The sequence below is a fragment of the Eufriesea mexicana genome, unplaced genomic scaffold, assembly GCF_001483705.2.
Source record: "Eufriesea mexicana isolate 0111107269 unplaced genomic scaffold, ASM148370v2 scaffold167, whole genome shotgun sequence".
Taxonomy (NCBI): Eukaryota; Metazoa; Arthropoda; class Insecta; order Hymenoptera; family Apidae; genus Eufriesea; species Eufriesea mexicana.
The window spans coordinates 188,799-208,491 of NW_016908331.1; the positions used below are offsets into that span (position 1 = coordinate 188,799).

Genomic DNA, 19,693 nt, shown 5'->3' on the forward strand with positions numbered 1-19,693 from the left:
TCGGCGGTGTCCGCGTGAGCTTGCGAACTTTCGCGATTTTTGACCGATTTTTGGTGCGAAAGTTTCGACTCGAATTCGATCTGCGATTTTTCAGGTTTTTCGATGGTGGACGAATCGAATGCGGGGTCGATCAGTCTGATCCCTAGTCACGTGGCTGTTACGTGTGTAAATTTTGTGAGCGTATGTCACGTGGTTAGGTTTTTACAGCGTTTATAAAAATGAGTTTGAATATCGATACTGCGACTTCTTCTCGAAGCGCCCCTGAGCTTGCAAGCTGAGCTAGGGCGGCGAGCGTTGGGCGGATGACAGCTTATATTGTGCCCTAGAGATCGGCGGTGTCCGCGTGAGCTTGCGAGCTTTCGCGATTTTTGACCGATTTTTGGTGCGAAAGTTTCGACTCGAATTCGATCTGCGATTTTTCAGGTTTTTCAGTGGCGGCGGAATCGAACGCGGGGGCAATCAGTCTGATCCCTAGTCACGTGGCTGTCACGTGTGTAAATTTCGTGGGCGTATGTCACGTGGTTAGGTTTTTACAGCGTTTAAAAAAATGAGTTTGAATATCGATACTGCGACTTCTTCTCGAAGCTCTCCTGAGCTTGCAAGCTGAGCTAGGACGGCGAGCTTTGGGCGGATGACAGCTTATATTGTGCCCTAGAGATCGGCGGTGTCCGCGTGAGCTTGCGAGCTTTCGCGATTTTTGACCGATTTTTGGTGCGAAAGTTTCGACTCGAATTCGATCTGCGATTTTTCAGGTTTTTCGATGGTGGCGGAATCGAATGCGGGGGTGATCAGTCCGATCCCTTGTCACGTGGCTGTCACGTGTGTCAATTTCGTGGGCGTATGTCACGTGGTTCGGTTTTTACAGCGTTTCAAATATCTGTTACACCATTTCGATATTGAGGAGTTATTATCAACATTCTTTAATAAGGTGTATTCAATGTAATATAGTTTGTAATTGTCGTAGAAATTTTGTTGAGAATTTTGTTCCAAATTTCTTGTTCTCGCTTTAGATTTGTTATAAGTATTGACAAGAGGCCGTCGTGTTATTTTTCACAATGCGATAAGTCTTTTGCATCTTATATTTCTTGCGAGGGGAAATAGAATGTAATTGTTGAGGAAATTAATTAACCTCTGATCTGTCAGAAAATATCGCAATATGGTAGGATTAAATACGGAATGACTAAATGTAAGTGTCATAGAAATGGGAACATAATTGCTCGGTGCATTAATTAACACACTAACTAGATTAATTAATTTGCATTCTGCTGTGAAACGAGGAAAGAATAAATAAAGTGAAACTAAAAAGAAAAGTCAAATATGAGAACCATAATATAGTTACTCTGTAAATTAATTATCAGAATGTTAATGTCGTTTAATTACGCAGCAACGAAATGTGCGTAAATATATATAAATTCCCAAGAAAAACTAGTAAAGAAAATTCCCAAAATATAATTACTTGTTTAATTCATAAAAATGTCGATATCGTGTAATCGTAGTTCAAAGAAGTGCCAGAAGGTGGCAGCAATAGAGATAAACGAATAGAATTCAATTAACTCTACGAGGAGACATTTTCTTTCGAGGACGTTCTTAAAAATCTAAAAAGTACTTACATCACTCTGATGATGTCTCTCAATTCCGGTCTGGTAACGTCTCGGTTGCAGAAGAACTCCGGTATCGCGGATCTCATCGTAAAATACATGTCCAGCTTTTTCTTGCATTTTTCCAAGGAGAACTTGCAGCCACGGAGAAACGTCATTAGCCTATAATCGTCTGTAATGGACAAAAAAGCAGGTGCCTTCTTGGGGAGCAAGCAACACCGAAGAGACGCAAACAATCGAAGGAAGAATGGAGATTCTCCGAACGACCTTACCGACACTAGCTCTCGACGAGGAAAATTTTTTAATCCCAAAAAACCGTCTCTTTTTACGTCCTTAATCGTACCATTTTCCACGAGTCACGATTCACAAATGATTGGTTTCTCAGGTTATATCGATTAACTCTACTTTGCGAATTTCCTAACATCTCGGTACCAAGACAAATATTTATTTCTCAATTTAATTTTTAATTTAATTTTTAATTTACGTATTTTAATATCTGCTCTTTATTCGACGTGATTTACAAAGATTGTGTTATAAAAGAAGTGATTTGGAAGATTGGTAAGAACGTGGGGATAATCGGAGTTATTTTGTGCCAATTTAGGGTAATAAGCTTAATAAATACGCGAATGATCGTTGTCCTGCTTGTTTCTCTTTCGAAATCGTATCCCCGAAACAGTAATCAAAGTACAATGGAGATCTATTACACAATTTGCTATTATTACTGGAACCAAAGAAAATTGCAAGATTACGTCAATAAATCATTAATTGCTTTTTGTAATTGATATATTACGCGTGTAACAATTCACTTGCTTCGTGTTTATGCAAAACGTCGATTCTCGTTTGATTATTACCTCTTATTTCCTTGTCACTCGATGACGAAAATGGAATTTGCCGGCAATAATTATTAATCAGTATAATTACCGTGTAATTAAAGCTATATTTTATCCAAATTGCCATTTTTCTTTTGTATATTTTCCTTCGTTATGTTTTCAATTTTTATCTTTTATTTTTCTTATTTTTTTTTTTTATTTTTTATCTCTGATTTTTTGTTTTTCATTTTTTGTTATTTTTATTTTATGAGATATTTGATAAAAATTGTAAAAATGCATGGATTGATTGCAGATACGAAGAGTTATCGATCGAAGAGGAATTACCATCGAACTGAGGCAAGTGAGGTTGCTTGGACAGCCACTCCTTGATGACTTCCACATCTTTGTCGCGAGTCGCCACGTTTTCGTTCAGCTCCATGCGAATCTGCTTCGACATCTCCTCCGACGGTTGAATCAGCAACATCTGGGAACCGGTTATGGTTAAAATAGTACGCATTAATTCGAGATAATTTCGGAAAAGTGCGCCTCAAGAATTCCTTCCTTTCGATTTTTGCAAATTGCAAAACGATACGATATATGTGTGTAATGTGTATTGAAAATATCGATAAAACTCATTTTGTTATTTTAGTAATCTCGTTTACAGTGTGTAGATATTGTATGTAAATTGTACAACTTTGGGAAAATTAAGCGATATTACAATTGATGTTTCTATATTTTTCTCAAAGTTGTATCAAGGAAATGAGAAAGGGACAAAATTGTGAGAAAATTAATTTTAAATCTAAGATATATCTACAGCATCTAGATAATTTCATATGAACTACCTGTAAAAGCGACAATTGTATTACAAAGAGATAGTAATAGGAAAGGGACAAAATTATGTGAAAATTAAATTTAAATCTAAGATATATTTACAGAAAGCTTATCTAGATAATTTTCTATGAACAATCTGTAAGAGCGACAATTGTATTACAAAAAGATAGTAGTAGGAAAGGGACAAAATTATGTGAAAATTAATTTTAAATCTAAGATATATCTACAGGAAGTGTTTCTAGATAATTTCTTATGAACAATCTGTAAAAGCGACAATTGTATTACAAAAATATAGGAAAGGGACAAAATTATGTGAAAATTAATTTTAAATCTAAGATATATCTACAGGAAGCTTATCTAGATAATTTCTTATGAACAATCTGTAAGAATGACAATTGTATTACAAAAAGATAATCGTAGATTATTTAATTGAGAACGTTTCTAGAAAAAGATATAGATAAAAATGGCGAATCGAGTATATAAATTATGTGAAAAATTTAAATTCAAAAAGCTGTCCATTTATTTTACATTTTTTCTGAAACGTCCTCGATTACTAACCTAACCTAACCTAAGAATTTAGTATTCTAAAATATATATGCTATAATTAAAAAAATGCTTAATTTATAATGTAATATTATTTTTAAATTTCGTTTATACTCTTGCGAAATTTATAATCCGAAAATCTATCGAAATGTATTTAAACCACGTTTTGCGAAACAATCGATCTTTTCTTGCATACTTGTAACTAGAAAGGAAGTTAATTTGCGACAAAGAACTAGACACGACGTCGTATGGCAATCTTAAATATGTTAATTCTAACATCCATTGTGGTGTTGCATGCGAAACGACCACTTGCACGATTAATTAGAAAATAAATTACTTCCTGTATCGTCTTACCTTCTTAATATTCAATAAATGATCAACAAAAAAATAATTTCTTCTCTATCATTTCTTAAAACCCCCTTTCCAACCCGAAGAATTTATTTCTTAATATTCCTAATATTCTACAATTTAAATTAAAGTTAGAATTAAATTAAACTTACGATTTAATTACTTTAACTTTAGCTTCCGTTCATTTATTCTAAATAGAAGAATTGGTTAATTTCCTAGAAGTTATTTCGTTTCATTCCTTTATATTATTTTAGTTACAAATTAATTTCTATTTCTAAGAAATTGAATTTTAAAAAAAGACGGGAATATCTCAAAACGAATTTGTCGAAATTAGGAGTAATAGTTAAATTCTTGAGAATAAGATGTCGAGGAAAATTGAAATTTGCTGAAATAAATTCTTCCTAGTTCTATTTCGCAAACCGCACGAAGGAAAATTTGTAGAAATAAACACACTATTTGCAGCAAAAGAAGAGAAAAAGATGGAACCCAAGACCGAGTTTATAATCTAATCTTCGCAAAGCAATAAACCTTTCTATGAATTACCAATACAAATATTAGATATCGAAATCACACCGAAGGAAACTTTACTAGAATTCTATCAAAGTTACTAAGCGAGAAAAAGAAAAGATTAGATACCCTATCGAGCCAAAGATCAAGTCTATCAAGATTCTGTCTTACCAAATCAATAAACATTCTCATAACTTATCTGTACAAATATTAAATATCTAAATAACACTCAAGAAGCTTCTAAAAGTCCTGTTAATAATTTTAAAAGTGTTAAAATGTTTGAAAAAGAAATAAAAGGGAGAAGTAGCTAGTACTAAGCTAGTGGAAGACGTGTTGCCTACTAACCAGGCGTGCAAACTTCCGCAACGAAGTCACCAGATGTCTAAATTCAACGTAACACTAGTAATTATTAATTTTAGGCCCTACTTTGTATAATACTTTTTTACGTAAAATTTGGCGAAGAATCCGAATGTGGGAAAAAATATTAGATGTTCTATTTAAAAAACATGAGGAGACCTTAATATTTCGATAAAGGAGGAAGATAATTAAGAACAAGTTAGAGCATTATATTTCCCCTTAGATACCATGCAACTTTTGTTCGAAACATTTTTTCGTATAACGAATAACTTGTGAGTTATTTTGTCGTCAGTCGTCATATTAGAATACACCCAGTATATATAGTGTCCTATTTGAAGATTCGAACTCAATTATTTCCTAAACAATAGTTCACAACGAATAACTTGTGAGTTATTTTGTGTCGTCAGTCGTCATATTAGAAGACACCCAGTATATATAGTGTCCTATTTGAAGATTCGAACTCAATTATTTCCTAAACAATAGTTCGTATCGAAAAATGTTTGAAATAGAACTTACTCTGTTTTAAGGGGGGCATCTTATAATGATCACAAATTTTTTCTAGGTCTACGTGCTTCTGAGATTTCAAGGTCACCTTGATTTTTTTTAATACAACTCTATACTTTTTTTTACATAATCAAATAGGAAATTTCAGGATAAATCCATTGATATATAATACTTTGGTCTTTCAAGGTTGTTTGAGTCAAGGTCACCTTGAAGTCTCGGAAGCACGTCGACCTAGCAAGAATTTGCGATGATTATAAAATAACCCCCCTGAAACAGAGTAAATTTTATTCCAAATATTTTTCGAAACGAACTATAGTTTAGGAAATAATTGAATTCGAAACTTCTATACATATATATACACAGGTTGGGTCATCAATAGGTTTCGAGGGACTGAACTGTACATATATCTGTTCGTCTATTAATTATTGAACAATATTGGTTATTCTAGTATCTATCAGTTATTCAACAATATTATCATACAGAGTAAAAATTACCGATAAAGAATATCTAATCGTGTTTACTTTTTCTCACGATACTCGTACACACGTTTAATCTCAATGAAATCTGAATTGCAACTAACCTATCCAACCACTCTCTCATTTATTCTCCTTCCTTTCATACATTACATAAATATACACAGTCTATACCACACTTCATTCATTACACGCATACTCGATCCACTCATTCTTTCTTACATACACACACACACACACACACACACACATATATATATATATATTACAGTAACTAATATATTTACTTTGAGGTAATAGTGACATAGATTGTAATATATATATTGTATATATTATATAAATGCTGAGTTCCTTCTCGTTTCAATCCCTCCCTACTAGCTGTCATATTTGACACTATAACTAGACTATTGATATAGGTATAGCTCAGTCAAAATGGCTGGACCCAGAATTTTATTAAAAATTTTTTAATATATTTCCTCTTTGGTAATAGTTGACATAGATTTTAATATATATCCATTAATTATTTAAAATATAATAGTCTAGTTATGGCGTTAAATATGACAGGCAGTAGGGAGGGGTTGAAACGAGAAAGAAATCAGCGTTTGAACGACGGGTAATAACCGTTGCACTCGTTGCAGTGGCGCCCATACAACGGGCATGCGCACTGTAACAGGTTACGCAAATAGCCGAGATACACATCGTTCTTATGCGAGAAATTAATGCTGACCAGAAGAGGCTTGCCTAACGCCAAACTTTCTCTAGCTAGTCACGGTTGACCGGGAGGAATCCGTGTTTCACTTTTTCCTAGGGGAAAAGTGCTCGGCGGTGTTCGTCGTTCCTTTCTTTCCTTTTTCTCTTAGTTCTTTTTCGTCTTCATCGATACGCTTTCGATCGACTGCAAATTAAACACGCGTGTGATCTTCGAGTGAGTTTATGCATACGAGCGTTTCGTAAATATTGCAGCAATTTGTCGCACGTCGTTTGCTGCTCTGAAGATTGATATGAGTACTTTCGATTTTTAGTTGGAGAAGTATAATCGAGGAATAATTGGAACTTGTGGAATTTGCACGTGAGTTCGAATTTTTTGAAGAATTGCAAGTATTAACTTTGGAAAATTGTAAGTATGAATCTGGGAAAATTGTAGGTATTCATTTGGGAAAATTGTAAGTATTAATTTTGGAAAATTGGGTATATTAATTTGGGGAAATTTTTAGTACTCATTTGGGAAAATTGTTAGTATTAATACATTCAATTTTTCAAAATTCATATATACAATTTTCCAAAATTAATGCACGCAATTTTCCAAAATTAATACATATAATTTTCCAAAATTACTGAATATAATTTTCAAAAATTACTACATATGATGTTCCCAAGTTAATACTATAATAGAAATTAATACTATAATTAATATTATTTCCTAAAGTTAGTACATTCAGTTTTTCAAATAAGTATTAATTTTGGAAAGTTTGGTGCACTAATCTGGGGAAATTGTTAGTACTAATTTGGGAAAATTGTTAGTATTAATTTTGGAAAATTGTATATATGAATTTTGAAAAGTTGAAATGTATTATTAACAATTAATGTAATACTAACAATTTTCCCAAATTAGTACTAAGAATTTCCCCAAATTAATACACCAAATTTTCCAAAATTAATACTTATTTGAAAAACTGGATGTACCAATTTTGGGAAACAGTATGTATTAACTTGGGAACATTATATGTAGTAATTTTGGAAAATTATATGTATTAATTTTGGAAAATTACGTGTATTAACAAAACTATATCTCCAAAAGACTAAACGAATTTTAGAAAGTAGTATTAACCACGAATAAAGAACAGAATAAACATTATACCAATACTAAGTACAATTCGAAAAATTTTCGTCTGCTCCAGTACACAAGAAACTAGAAGAAATTTGAAACAATTTCGAATTCCAAAAATCTATCTCCATATTTCTTATTCCTAACACAAATAACAATTATTTATTCCTTTCTCAAATTTTTAAATCACCGATATTTAAATTCATTTTAAAATCATTTAAAAGAATTATTGAATCTGCCATATTATTCATTTTTCATTTAGAAAATATCGAATCGAATTGCTAAATATCCAAATAATATTTTTTCTTTGTTTTTTAAAAACTGGAATAATATTTTAAAAAGTGACGAAACAGCGATATAAATATTAACTTACAAAGTACATTATTTATGACTTGTGTAATCGACTGTACACCGGTATGTATCGTCATTTAAGCAATAATAAGTATTCATTTCCTGCACGCATTACCGCCGTTCTGTTCAACGACTTCTGACAATATTTCCACACGAAATTCCACGTTTGATTCACAGGTAAAGGAAAGTTCGATATAGTTGAGTCTAATGAGAAGACACTTTTTCTCTTAACTATAGGCCGCTTTCGGGCGTCCATTTTCGAAATTTATTCGAGGAAAAAGGAATTACATAAAAAGAAATCCATCTTTCGAAACCCTAAATCCACTAAATTCGTTTCACGGAATTCGTCTTCGTAACCTTACACAGCATATACATCGGGACTACGGAATATTTCGAAAAAATATAATTACGAGTATATCTTAATGCAAATTTAACATTACCATCGAAGCTGGACTATAAAGAATTGATGTCCTTGAATCCTGACTGCGTGTCCGCGATTTTTATCAACTTTACTTCCTACAATTTACCTATACTCTTTTTCGTTTATTTATGTAAAGTTGTTGTCCACGAAATGCATTTTTACCAACTATGCGTTTACGACTTTTATCTGGGGAAATTATTATATATAAAGTTTACTCGCGTAAGGTGTATCTGCGTGAAATTTACATTGAAGAAAGTTAGGTCGACCAGATGATTACGTGTACTAAATTTATATTTAATTTTACGAAATTATTGTATTTATTAATTTTTGTTTATCTATATTATATTTTTATAACCCTTTAAATATAAATATTTATATTTATGTATATAATGTAATATAGCATAATATAATATAATATAATAATATATTACTATATTCTACTATACTGTATTATAATTTATACCAATTACTATACTGTATTATATACTGCTACTACACTGGTACTATATTATAATTTATACCAATTACTATACTATTTTATATACCGGTATTTTACTGATACTATACTAGTACTACATTATAATTTATACCAATTATTCTTTTCTAATTTACCAATCTACTAATTTAGTATAATTTAATATATATTAATTGTTATTAGTGTGCACTTGAATTTGTATCACATGTATATTTATTTTTCCACAATAAATTCACTACTGCGAAATTCCTTGTTACACGTGGACTACCTTTTATAAGAACCCTTTCGAATATTTATTTTTCTCGAGGACGACAATGGACGAGACAAGGACAAAGAGAGAATAAATACCCAAAGCCTCGTTCACAATGAACGAATCCTTCTCTATTTTTACGAAATACAGCGAGAAGGGACACGAAAGCGTCTGATTTATCGTTACCTTGTACGGTATGCAAACACAATATAAAACTGTGACAATCAGCCTCAGTACTTGTACGCACTATGAATTATTCATTTTATAAAAGCAATTTTCAAACCCATACATAACAATCCTCGATGCACACATGTGATTTATACCATTCGCTTATTTGACGTTATTTAATCGAGTAAAAGATACGAGAAACCCTCTTTCATTTATCAAAAATCTAATTTCTGTCATTACCTAAGATACTAATCGAACGTCGAAATAAAATTCTTTGAAAATCGACAAATTCGTGTTTACTAGCTAATTATGAAAGCAAATCTTCCAACGAAGATGGTTGCTTAAGCCCCGATCCAAGAAGAGATTACACGAGGCAATAAAAATAACAGATAATTAAGAAGGTAATAAAAATAACGAGCAATTAACGACACGAATTATCGATAAAAATATAATATTAAAAAAGTCCGAATCTTCGAGTTCTAATAAATTTAAGTTCCTTCGACTTGGGGAATTTATCGATATAAAAATAGTCATCAGTCACATCGAAAAGACAATAAAAATGGCTATAAACAAACGTTTACCTATTCTAAAGAGCTTCAAAATCGACAGAAACCTTTGTTTTATCAAAGATCCACGAATTTTCAATCCTCCTCCTAAACTAAATATTAAAAGAATCTATAATACAATTTTTCGAATTCCCTTTTTATCAATTTTCCTACAAAATTCAATTTACGATTTAATTATTTGTTACACTATGGCTAATACTATAAAAATACAATATTAAAAAGACCGAATCTCCGAGATCTAATAAACCTAAGTTCCTTTGACTTGGGGAATTTATCGATACCAAAACAGTCATCAGTCACATCGAAAAGACAATAAAAATGACTATAAACAAACGTTTACCTATTCTAAAGAGCTTCAAAATCGACAGAAACCTTTGTTTTATCAAAGATCCCCGAATTTTTAATCCTCCTCCTAAACTAAATATTAAAAGAATTTTCGAATTCCCTTTTCATTAATTTTCCTAAAAAATTCAATTTTGTGATTTAATTATTTGTTACACTATAGATAATACTACAGGTAAATCTTTGTATAAAGGAATTCCTTTGAAATATAATGTTAGAACACTTTCCTACTTGACCCACTGTATACATCTATCGAATGAGCTACAGATTCTCGATGTTCAGGAAAAATCCAGACAACGGAAGAAAATAAAATACAGTGTTTATTTAAATCGAAGAATCTAGCTGATTTTCCACGAAATACCTCCGAAAGTTAAAGTCACGATGATTAGGTCATTAGGGCTCTGAGCACCTTGACTGGAGAGCATAGATCACGCTGGTTTTTCGCACGGAGAAAGAGACACGTTGGTCGTGCACCACAAAAACTAGCATATTGCCAAAGAGCGTCCTTGGTAAAACCTGAAATTGGGTAACCCGATGGAAAGGCGGCTCGCGAACGTGACAAAGAACGACTCGTGGTCATAACTCGCTGGGATCTACCGAATCGATCGTAGATCGGATCCACGTGTCGCGAAAATTCGAATAATCTCTCGCGTGTCTGTAAATTCGATTAAGTATAAGAAGTCTAACGATCCTAGTTGCTATACCGACCAGTGAAAGATCGAGGCGATGGGGAGGATATCGATCGGTTAGGTGGATCGGATGGAGGAAAAAGAAAGTTGTTAAAAATCGACAAAGGTCGTTATCGAAAGGTCCGAGTGTAGCATGTGGATCGTGTTGCTCGAGGGAAGAAGAAAGTTGCTCAATATTAGCGGACATCCTTTACTAAAAGTTTCTAATCAACAATGAGAAAGGTACCAGTTGAGCAGAGAAATGAAAGTTGGTGAAAATCGGTGTCGATTCTGGCAATAAAATTTAAACGCCACCATTGGCGGTGAGAACCAAACTGCCTGTGAGAATGAAAATAAAAGCTCTCAGGTATGACTACCATTAAAATCTCCGATTCGTCACGCGAATAGTCTTAAAAAAGAATCAAACGTTGATCAAGAACGATATTAATAAAGAATATCTAAGATATCCCCAGCAATGTGAACCCTGTTGCTTGTCAAGTGAAAGTAAAAGCTCGTGAATGTACTTAAAATTTCCTATCTAGACTTCCTGATTAATTATTTGGTTTAATTCGCTAAAAAAAAAAATTCTGGAAAAATTCTGAAAATATCGTTTATCACAACCTCAATGAAATTCAAATTGCCCCGTCAGCGACACGAACGATGCTTGTCAAAATTTCTCATACACTTTCAATTCAATTTTCTGTCAAATATAGTGTCCCAAAATTCACGCAGGATTTGAATTTTGCGTCATTTTTGCGGCAAAGTGACGACGGTGAAAGACAAAAGACAGCGTGACAGCTGACAGTTCAGGGTTATTAAAAATGAAGCTCGGCATGAAAGAAAAATGCATTTTCATTGTTGAACGATATTTAAAATTTCCAAACCTGTGTTTCCTATCCAAATTACTTCTTGCGTGAATTTTGGGACACCCTATAAAACCATGGATCATAAGAATTATTTTATTTGAAGAAGGAACACCTAACATGATTAAAAAGTAATAAAAACATCGCTTACTTTAATCCCAAAAGAATTCGAATACTTTTATGAACGATGTAAACAATATTGGTCAATAGAAAGAGAATTAAAAACTTCTGAATGAAAATGAAATATTTTATCGAAATTCTTCGATCGAGCATGATCCATCGATCGATCCATCTCGTTTGCAATAGAATCAGACGCGTATTCCCAGAAACTAACGAGAATACTAATTCCGTGAACGTCTATATTGTTGTCACTGCGTGTACACGTGTGTAAAACGTGAACTAAACGGTCGATAGGCAAGAAGGAGCACAAGAAGACATAGTTACTCGCATAATTTAATCGCGGAACGATAGTGATTCGAATAAACAGGAACTGGATGGTCATCGAGCGAAGAAAAAAGTAGGGAACATCTTCGAGGAGCATCCACGTAAATTGATATTTTCCTTTGTCACTGTCTATGTTTACCTTAAGCGACGTTTACATGCAAATCCTTACGTAATTTCGCGACACGCAGCTTCTCGCGGATTGGAAACGGTAACAGGTAGGTGATTGGAGGTAATGCAGGTTATGTAGGTTAGGTCCGTAACGGAGAGCCATCATGGCGCAATCAATTTTGCCGAATCGAACGACGGAGTCAAAGGGAAAGCTTGGGACGTCGTTTCGAAACGTGGAAGGTCTGGCTACGTAAGCGAGTGGTCGCGATTATCGCAAAACTGAAAATGCAAACCTCGCTTTCGCTGAGAAGCCACGCTTGCTTTCTCGCGGGCCGGTTTTGCCAAGGAAAATCCAAATTGCCTTTTGATTCGCGCTGCTTTCCAATCTCACTCGTCCTACCCTTGCCCAAACATTCGAATTCGCTTCCGACAACTTTCGATTTTAAGCACACTCGAGTTACGCGTTCGTTTGCATCCTCCAAACATGGAAAATTACCTTTTCATTAACATATCTCTAATTTTGAGAAATAATTTTGGAGAATTCCATTTAGGATAGAAATAACAGAAAGATACTACTTTCTAATTGGAAAAAGCGTCATTTTTTGAGGTTAGGTAACTTCGATGTGAATTAGTTTGGGAACTAATTTCGGAGAATTCCATTTAGGCAAGAGATAAGAAAAAGATATTACTTTCTAATTGGAAGAAGCGTCATTTTTTGAGGTTAGGTAACTTCGATGTGAATTAGTTTGGGAACTAATTTCGGGGAATTCCATTTAGGCAAGAGATAAGAAAAAGATATTACTTTCTAATTGGAAGAAGCGTCATTTTTTGAGGTTAGGTAACTTCGATGTGAAGCGGATATCGCTTTCTAATCGAGATAATCGTTATTTCTTGATTTTAGATAATTTTGATATCCCAAAAATATAGGAATCGATCAAAAAGTGTTAGAAGATACTTTGATCCAATAAATATATTATTACATAAAATGATTCTAACGAAGCTTCTTCGACTTTTACTCGTATCTAACTCTAATATCGATTGACGAAAAGAATCGTGAATGCTGCCCCAAATTGTACGAGAACAAACAAGCACACGAAAGTTATGGAAAGCTCTTTGCCTCCCTACTGACACAGTACCGGTACCTGGACAATAAGAAACAAAAATCAACATCACTTTCACTATCAACCTTGTTTTCACCGAAAGTACATCCATTTAACTCCTCTCCTGACGAACTTCAACCGACTCTTGGTCTCACGTTCTTTACAAAAATCCTCAGCAAAAGCGTAAATCAACCCGTTTATGACTAGAACCAGCCCCATAGATCTCCAAACCGATAAATATACCGATCAAAGCCCTGAGAAAATTCAATGAACTCGGTCACGATCCATTCTCGGGTCAGGTTCCTATGGAACTCTAAATTTCAAAGAGATGGAAGAACTCGCGAAATTCGAATCGGTAAAAAATGAAGATCCATGCAGATCATAGACACCCTTACCTTGGCGAACGGCGGCGAGAAGGCGATCCTAAGGACAGAGGTACGGAGGAATCGGGAAGAACGATCGACGACGACGACCAAGCACGACCGGTCACGGGAAGAGAAATGCAAGGTACTCGTGTGGCGAACCGAAGAGATGGAGAACGGTCGATGGAGTGGGAACGATTACCTCTTGGACCGGTTCTCCTTTATATCGTGTGATGCCCCACTCTCGCTTTTCTCTCCTCGAGTCACACGGAACCAAGGAAATCCGGACACAATCGACACTCGGATGCCCTGCAAGGTGGACACGTTTTTTGGAAACGTCTTCCACTGTTATTTTCACTTTTAATATTTTCTTTATGAGGCTTCCAATACGTCTTTCCCGTGTTTCTTATTTTCCTCCGTTAGTCCTTCTTTTTGGCTTCATTATGCACGGGTACTCGCGTTTTGCTTGCTTTCGGTCAACGCGTTCTTCGCGATTTCATTATTCCTAACGCGTGCTTAAATTTAAATATCGTAAACTAAATAGAGATATTCCTATCGATTTTGTATTTCTTAAGAAAATAAGAAAATTCCGAATCGATGTATTCTTCGCGATTTAATTACTCCTAACGCGTGCCTAAATTTAAATATCGAAAACTAAATAGAGATATTCCTATCGATTTTATATTTCTGAAGAAAATAAGAAAATTCCGAGTCGACGTGCTCTTCGTGATTTAATTACTATCAATTTAATCACGTGTGCTTGAATTTAGATATCGACTACGAAGACTAAATAAGAGACACTTCTATCGAAATAGAAAATCTGAATTTTCATATTTCTTATAAAAATAAAAAAATTCTAAACTTCTATGTTTCTTATGAAGATACAAAGATGTGAAATGAGAAATTTGTACATATCTGTATGCTAGTTCTAACATCGATGTGTGGGACACGTATTGCATGGAAGGGATTTTACGAACGAAATTAATAAATTACTGACTTTTGTCAATTATTGATGGAGACATTGAATTCTATATATGCGTAGGTGATGAAAGAAAATTATATAGAGAATGGCAGGTGGCTATAGGTAACGAATGCACTGTACTCGTAAGAGCACGTGCTTTTTCGCTAATGTATAGGGTGGAGATTAACGAACGAGACACGAAATAAATGACAAAGGCAAATGACGTTCACCGTATATACTGTCAAAACGACGAATGACCACGGTGAATGTAGTAAAATAAATTTTAATTGATATTATATAACGATATTTCTGCTTTACGTATACGTATATTTTTCTTCGATTTCCTGTGAATATTATATTTCTAAATATTTCTCCGTTAATTAATTTTCTTTACGCGGTAATTACGGCATCTAATTTTTCCATCATCTACACGGTGTATTATGTCACTTTTTTTTATAATAATTATCGTTTTATGCACTTCATCGGATAGTAAGCATTGCGTTCTTATCCGGTTTATTTTTGTACTCACGTGAAATATTACTTGCTTCGTTTCAAAATAAAAAGGTCTATCATATGAGGTAACGTAAGGCTTATTTCCTCAGAAGCAAGCAAATGATGTTTGAGCAATCACCTAAACGTTCGCTGTGATACCAAATGTACGATATGTAATTAAATCAGGTTTTTCTGGACCTAACAGTACTACAGGACAAGCTTATTTCAGGTTTTTTAACATTTTTCTGTATATCTATCTCGAAATCTTTTACTACGTACACGTTGAGCTAAATGAACTCGATTCTAAATACGCTCGATACTCGATTTACGAGTACAACAAATCACAAAAACGAGGTATAGTTGGTCACAAAAGTATTTGACCACGTTGAATATTCCAGATAATTTATGCGAAACTATCAATCGTTAAAACAAATGAAGAAATAACGCGAAATCTATTTTATAAATGTTTCTTATTCTACATAATAACAACAATTTGAAGATTAAGAAATAAAAACGATCCTACAGATTGAAATTATAAATTCAAACCGTAAAATGAAATTAATATTTTTTATTAAAATCGTTGCACCAAATTTAAAAAATAAAAGTGGTACAATTTTTTAAATATATTTTTAATGGAGGATTAATTTCATTTTACGGTTTGAATTTATAATTTCAATGTGTAGGATAGAGCTATTATAATTTTATAATTTAATTTTGATTTATAATTTTAATAAATGATACATATTAATATTTTTTATAAAAATCATTGCACTAAATTTGAAAAATAAAAGTTGTACAATTCTTTAAATATATTTTGAATGGAGGATTAATATGTATCATTTATTAAAATCATAAATCAAAATTAAATTATAAAATTATAAATGCTCTATGACTAACTGCATCACGATGCACCTCAAGAGAAGTTTGAAAATGTCATCAGATAAGAAAACAGAAACAACAAGTATGCTCACTAATAAAAACTGAAGTTTCTTTCATTATCATTTATGATTAATAGACCATAAGTGTCTACTATATCATACTTCTACTTATAAATATTCATTCTATTACTAACTGCACGTTAGAAGATGGATTTTGTCCTTAATAGCAGAAAAATGGTAATGACAATTACTACGTCTGTCTACGCTTTTCTTATACTTTGTCCTCGTGTAAAAACGATATGACATGTCTTTCATCTTTTCTTCCGTAATTATGATGACTAAATTTCGACCGAAGAAATGTTTGGCAACGATATTAGAAAGTAAAAGGGTAACTTGAACTGAATTTTGTACACAGGACATTCTTGTTGAAATCGATTTCGATTTTTAACGAAAATAAATTCCGAATAAATCCTAAAATGTGATTATTCATTTTAAGCACCAATTTCCTGTTTTTCACTGAAACAATTGGTCCTTAATTTCGAAATGAGAATTGAAAATTATAATCGTTTGCTACTTTCCTTCCACAACTATAGAAAATTCGTAGAAATTTCGTTTTCTACCTCCTCGAGTTAGAGGAGGTTAGTGATGCATAATTGCATCGTTATTTGTACTACGACAATGGAAATCACAATGGAACTGTGATTATTAAAATTATTGTCCCTTTTTATAATTATTATAACAAATCTAACATCGTATCATGTTAAGCAAAGGAATCATTTCTAAAAGAAGACTCTCAACCTAGTATACTATATCTAGTATAGTATACTATATCCCTATCTGAGGAGCAATTAGAAAAATGGGGATAAATTAAACAAAAAGCAAGCAACAAGTAGCATACTACTTCAAGAAATTTAACAAATTCTTCAACGCCTTTGACACGAAAAATAGTTCATTCATCGACTTTCATTTTCATAGAACATTTTATTACGTTTACATTTGAATTCGTCGATATTATCACTATGACGTAACGAAAGAACCGCGAATATCTGTACGTAAATAAAATTCGCCATGTGACACTTTTCGAATGAAGAATCTATCGAAGAATGTTTAAGAAAGACATGAAAATGAACGAGGACGAAGAACGAAAGTGAGATGTTTCGATAACTAGAAAAACAATAGAAAGCAATGGCAACGCACGAATTTTAGAAACTACTGAAATCGAAGAATTATGTAATTTAAGAGCAGGAAGTAACGTAGCTGTGTGTAGTGCACTGCTTTTCTTTTTTTTTTTCCTTTTTCTTTACACCGATAACCATCGGAAATGCTTTCCCTTCGAAATCCAGCAGAGCCATTACGTTACGTATAAATTTATGTGCGTTACTAGGTTAATTAGAAATTATTGTGGTAATCCACGAATTGTAAACGAGAACAGTCGGAATATATTTCAATTTCATGCAATTAGGTTATTGTGTCAATTATACCCGTTATTTAATTATCATCTTTGATTACGAGATTATAAAAATCATTGCACTAAATTTGAAAAATAAAAGTTGTACAATTCTTTAAATATATTTTGAATGGAGGATTAATATGTATCATTTATTAAAATCATAAATCAAAATTAAATTATAAAATTATAAATGCTCTATGACTAACTGCATCACGATGCACCTCAAGAGAAGTTTGAAAATGTCATCAGATAAGAAAACAGAAACAACAAGTATGCTCACTAATAAAAACTGAAGTTTCTTTCATTATCATTTATGATTAATAGACCATAAGTGTCTACTATATCATACTTCTACTTATAAATATTCATTCTATTACTAACTGCACGTTAGAAGATGGATTTTGTCCTTAATAGCAGAAAAATGGTAATGACAATTACTACGTCTGTCTACGCTTTTCTTATACTTTGTCCTCGTGTAAAAACGATATGACATGTCTTTCATCTTTTCTTCCGTAATTATGATGACTAAATTTCGACCGAAGAAATGTTTGGCAACGATATTAGAAAGTAAAAGGGTAACTTGAACTGAATTTTGTACACAGGACATCCTTGTTGAAATCGATTTCGATTTTTAACGAAAATAAATTCCGAATAAATCCTAAAATGTGATTATTCATTTTAAGCACCAATTTCCTGTTTTTCACTGAAACAATTGGTCCTTAATTTCGAAATGAGAATTGAAAATTATAATCGTTTGCTACTTTCCTTCCACAACTATAGAAAATTCGTAGAAATTTCGTTTTCTACCTCCTCGAGTTAGAGGAGGTTAGTGATGCATAATTGCATCGTTATTTGTACTACGACAATGGAAATCACAATGGAACTGTGATTATTAAAATTATTGTCCCTTTTTATAATTATTATAACAAATCTAACATCGTATCATGTTAAGCAAAGGAATCATTTCTAAAAGAAGACTCTCAACCTAGTATACTATATCTAGTATAGTATACTATATCCCTATCTGAGGAGCAATTAGAAAAATGGGGATAAATTAAACAAAAAGCAAGCAACAAGTAGCATACTACTTCAAGAAATTTAACAAATTCTTCAACGCCTTTGACACGAAAAATAGTTCATTCATCGACTTTCATTTTCATAGAACATTTTATTACGTTTACATTTGAATTCGTCGATATTATCACTATGACGTAACGAAAGAACCGCGAATATCTGTACGTAAATAAAATTCGCCATGTGACACTTTTCGAATGAAGAATCTATCGAAGAATGTTTAAGAAAGACATGAAAATGAACGAGGACGAAGAACGAAAGTGAGATGTTTCGATAACTAGAAAAACAATAGAAAGCAATGGCAACGCACGAATTTTAGAAACTACTGAAATCGAAGAATTATGTAATTTAAGAGCAGGAAGTAACGTAGCTGTGTGTAGTGCACTGCTTTTCTTTTTTTTTTTCCTTTTTCTTTACACCGATAACCATCGGAAATGCTTTCCCTTCGAAATCCAGCAGAGCCATTACGTTACGTATAAATTTATGTGCGTTACTAGGTTAATTAGAAATTATTGTGGTAATCCACGAATTGTAAACGAGAACAGTCGGAATATATTTCAATTTCATGCAATTAGGTTATTGTGTCAATTATACCCGTTATTTAATTATCATCTTTGATTACGAGGCACCGACTTCTCTGCTATCAATATAAATTCTTTCACTTTACTTTCACCTATGTACGCTTTAATAGCTAGCAATTATCGTTCGGTAATTATAGCAAAAACGACGCGTTATGAAATTTTTACCAATATCGATATCTATGACTTTGATCTCTCGTTTATCTTTACCCTGCATCTTATTTAACTTAGACGTTACTAAATTTTAATATTATCCTAAACGTTATAAAGCGCCGAACAGAGAGATATCTTTAGTGTTTTCTTTTATTCATCAGAGAAATTACAATTTTGACGGATACGTTACGAAA

General features: G+C 32.9%; 1 protein-coding gene across 1 annotated transcript in view; it reads right to left on the reverse strand.

Annotated features, from left to right (window-relative positions):
- The window catches only part of LOC108555240 (alpha-tocopherol transfer protein-like), a 24,281-nt gene extending 10,190 nt beyond the window's left edge, over positions 1-14,091 (reverse strand). Inside the window, exons 1-3 of the mRNA XM_017910797.1 lie at positions 13,947-14,091; positions 2,753-2,891; positions 1,611-1,770 (exon numbers count right to left, since the gene is read on the reverse strand). Coding sequence (XP_017766286.1) covers positions 1,611-1,770; positions 2,753-2,891 — 299 coding nt within the window. The 5' untranslated portion in view covers positions 13,947-14,091. The remainder of the gene's footprint in view (positions 1-1,610; positions 1,771-2,752; positions 2,892-13,946) is intronic.
- Positions 14,092-19,693: the final 5,602 nt, after the last annotated feature.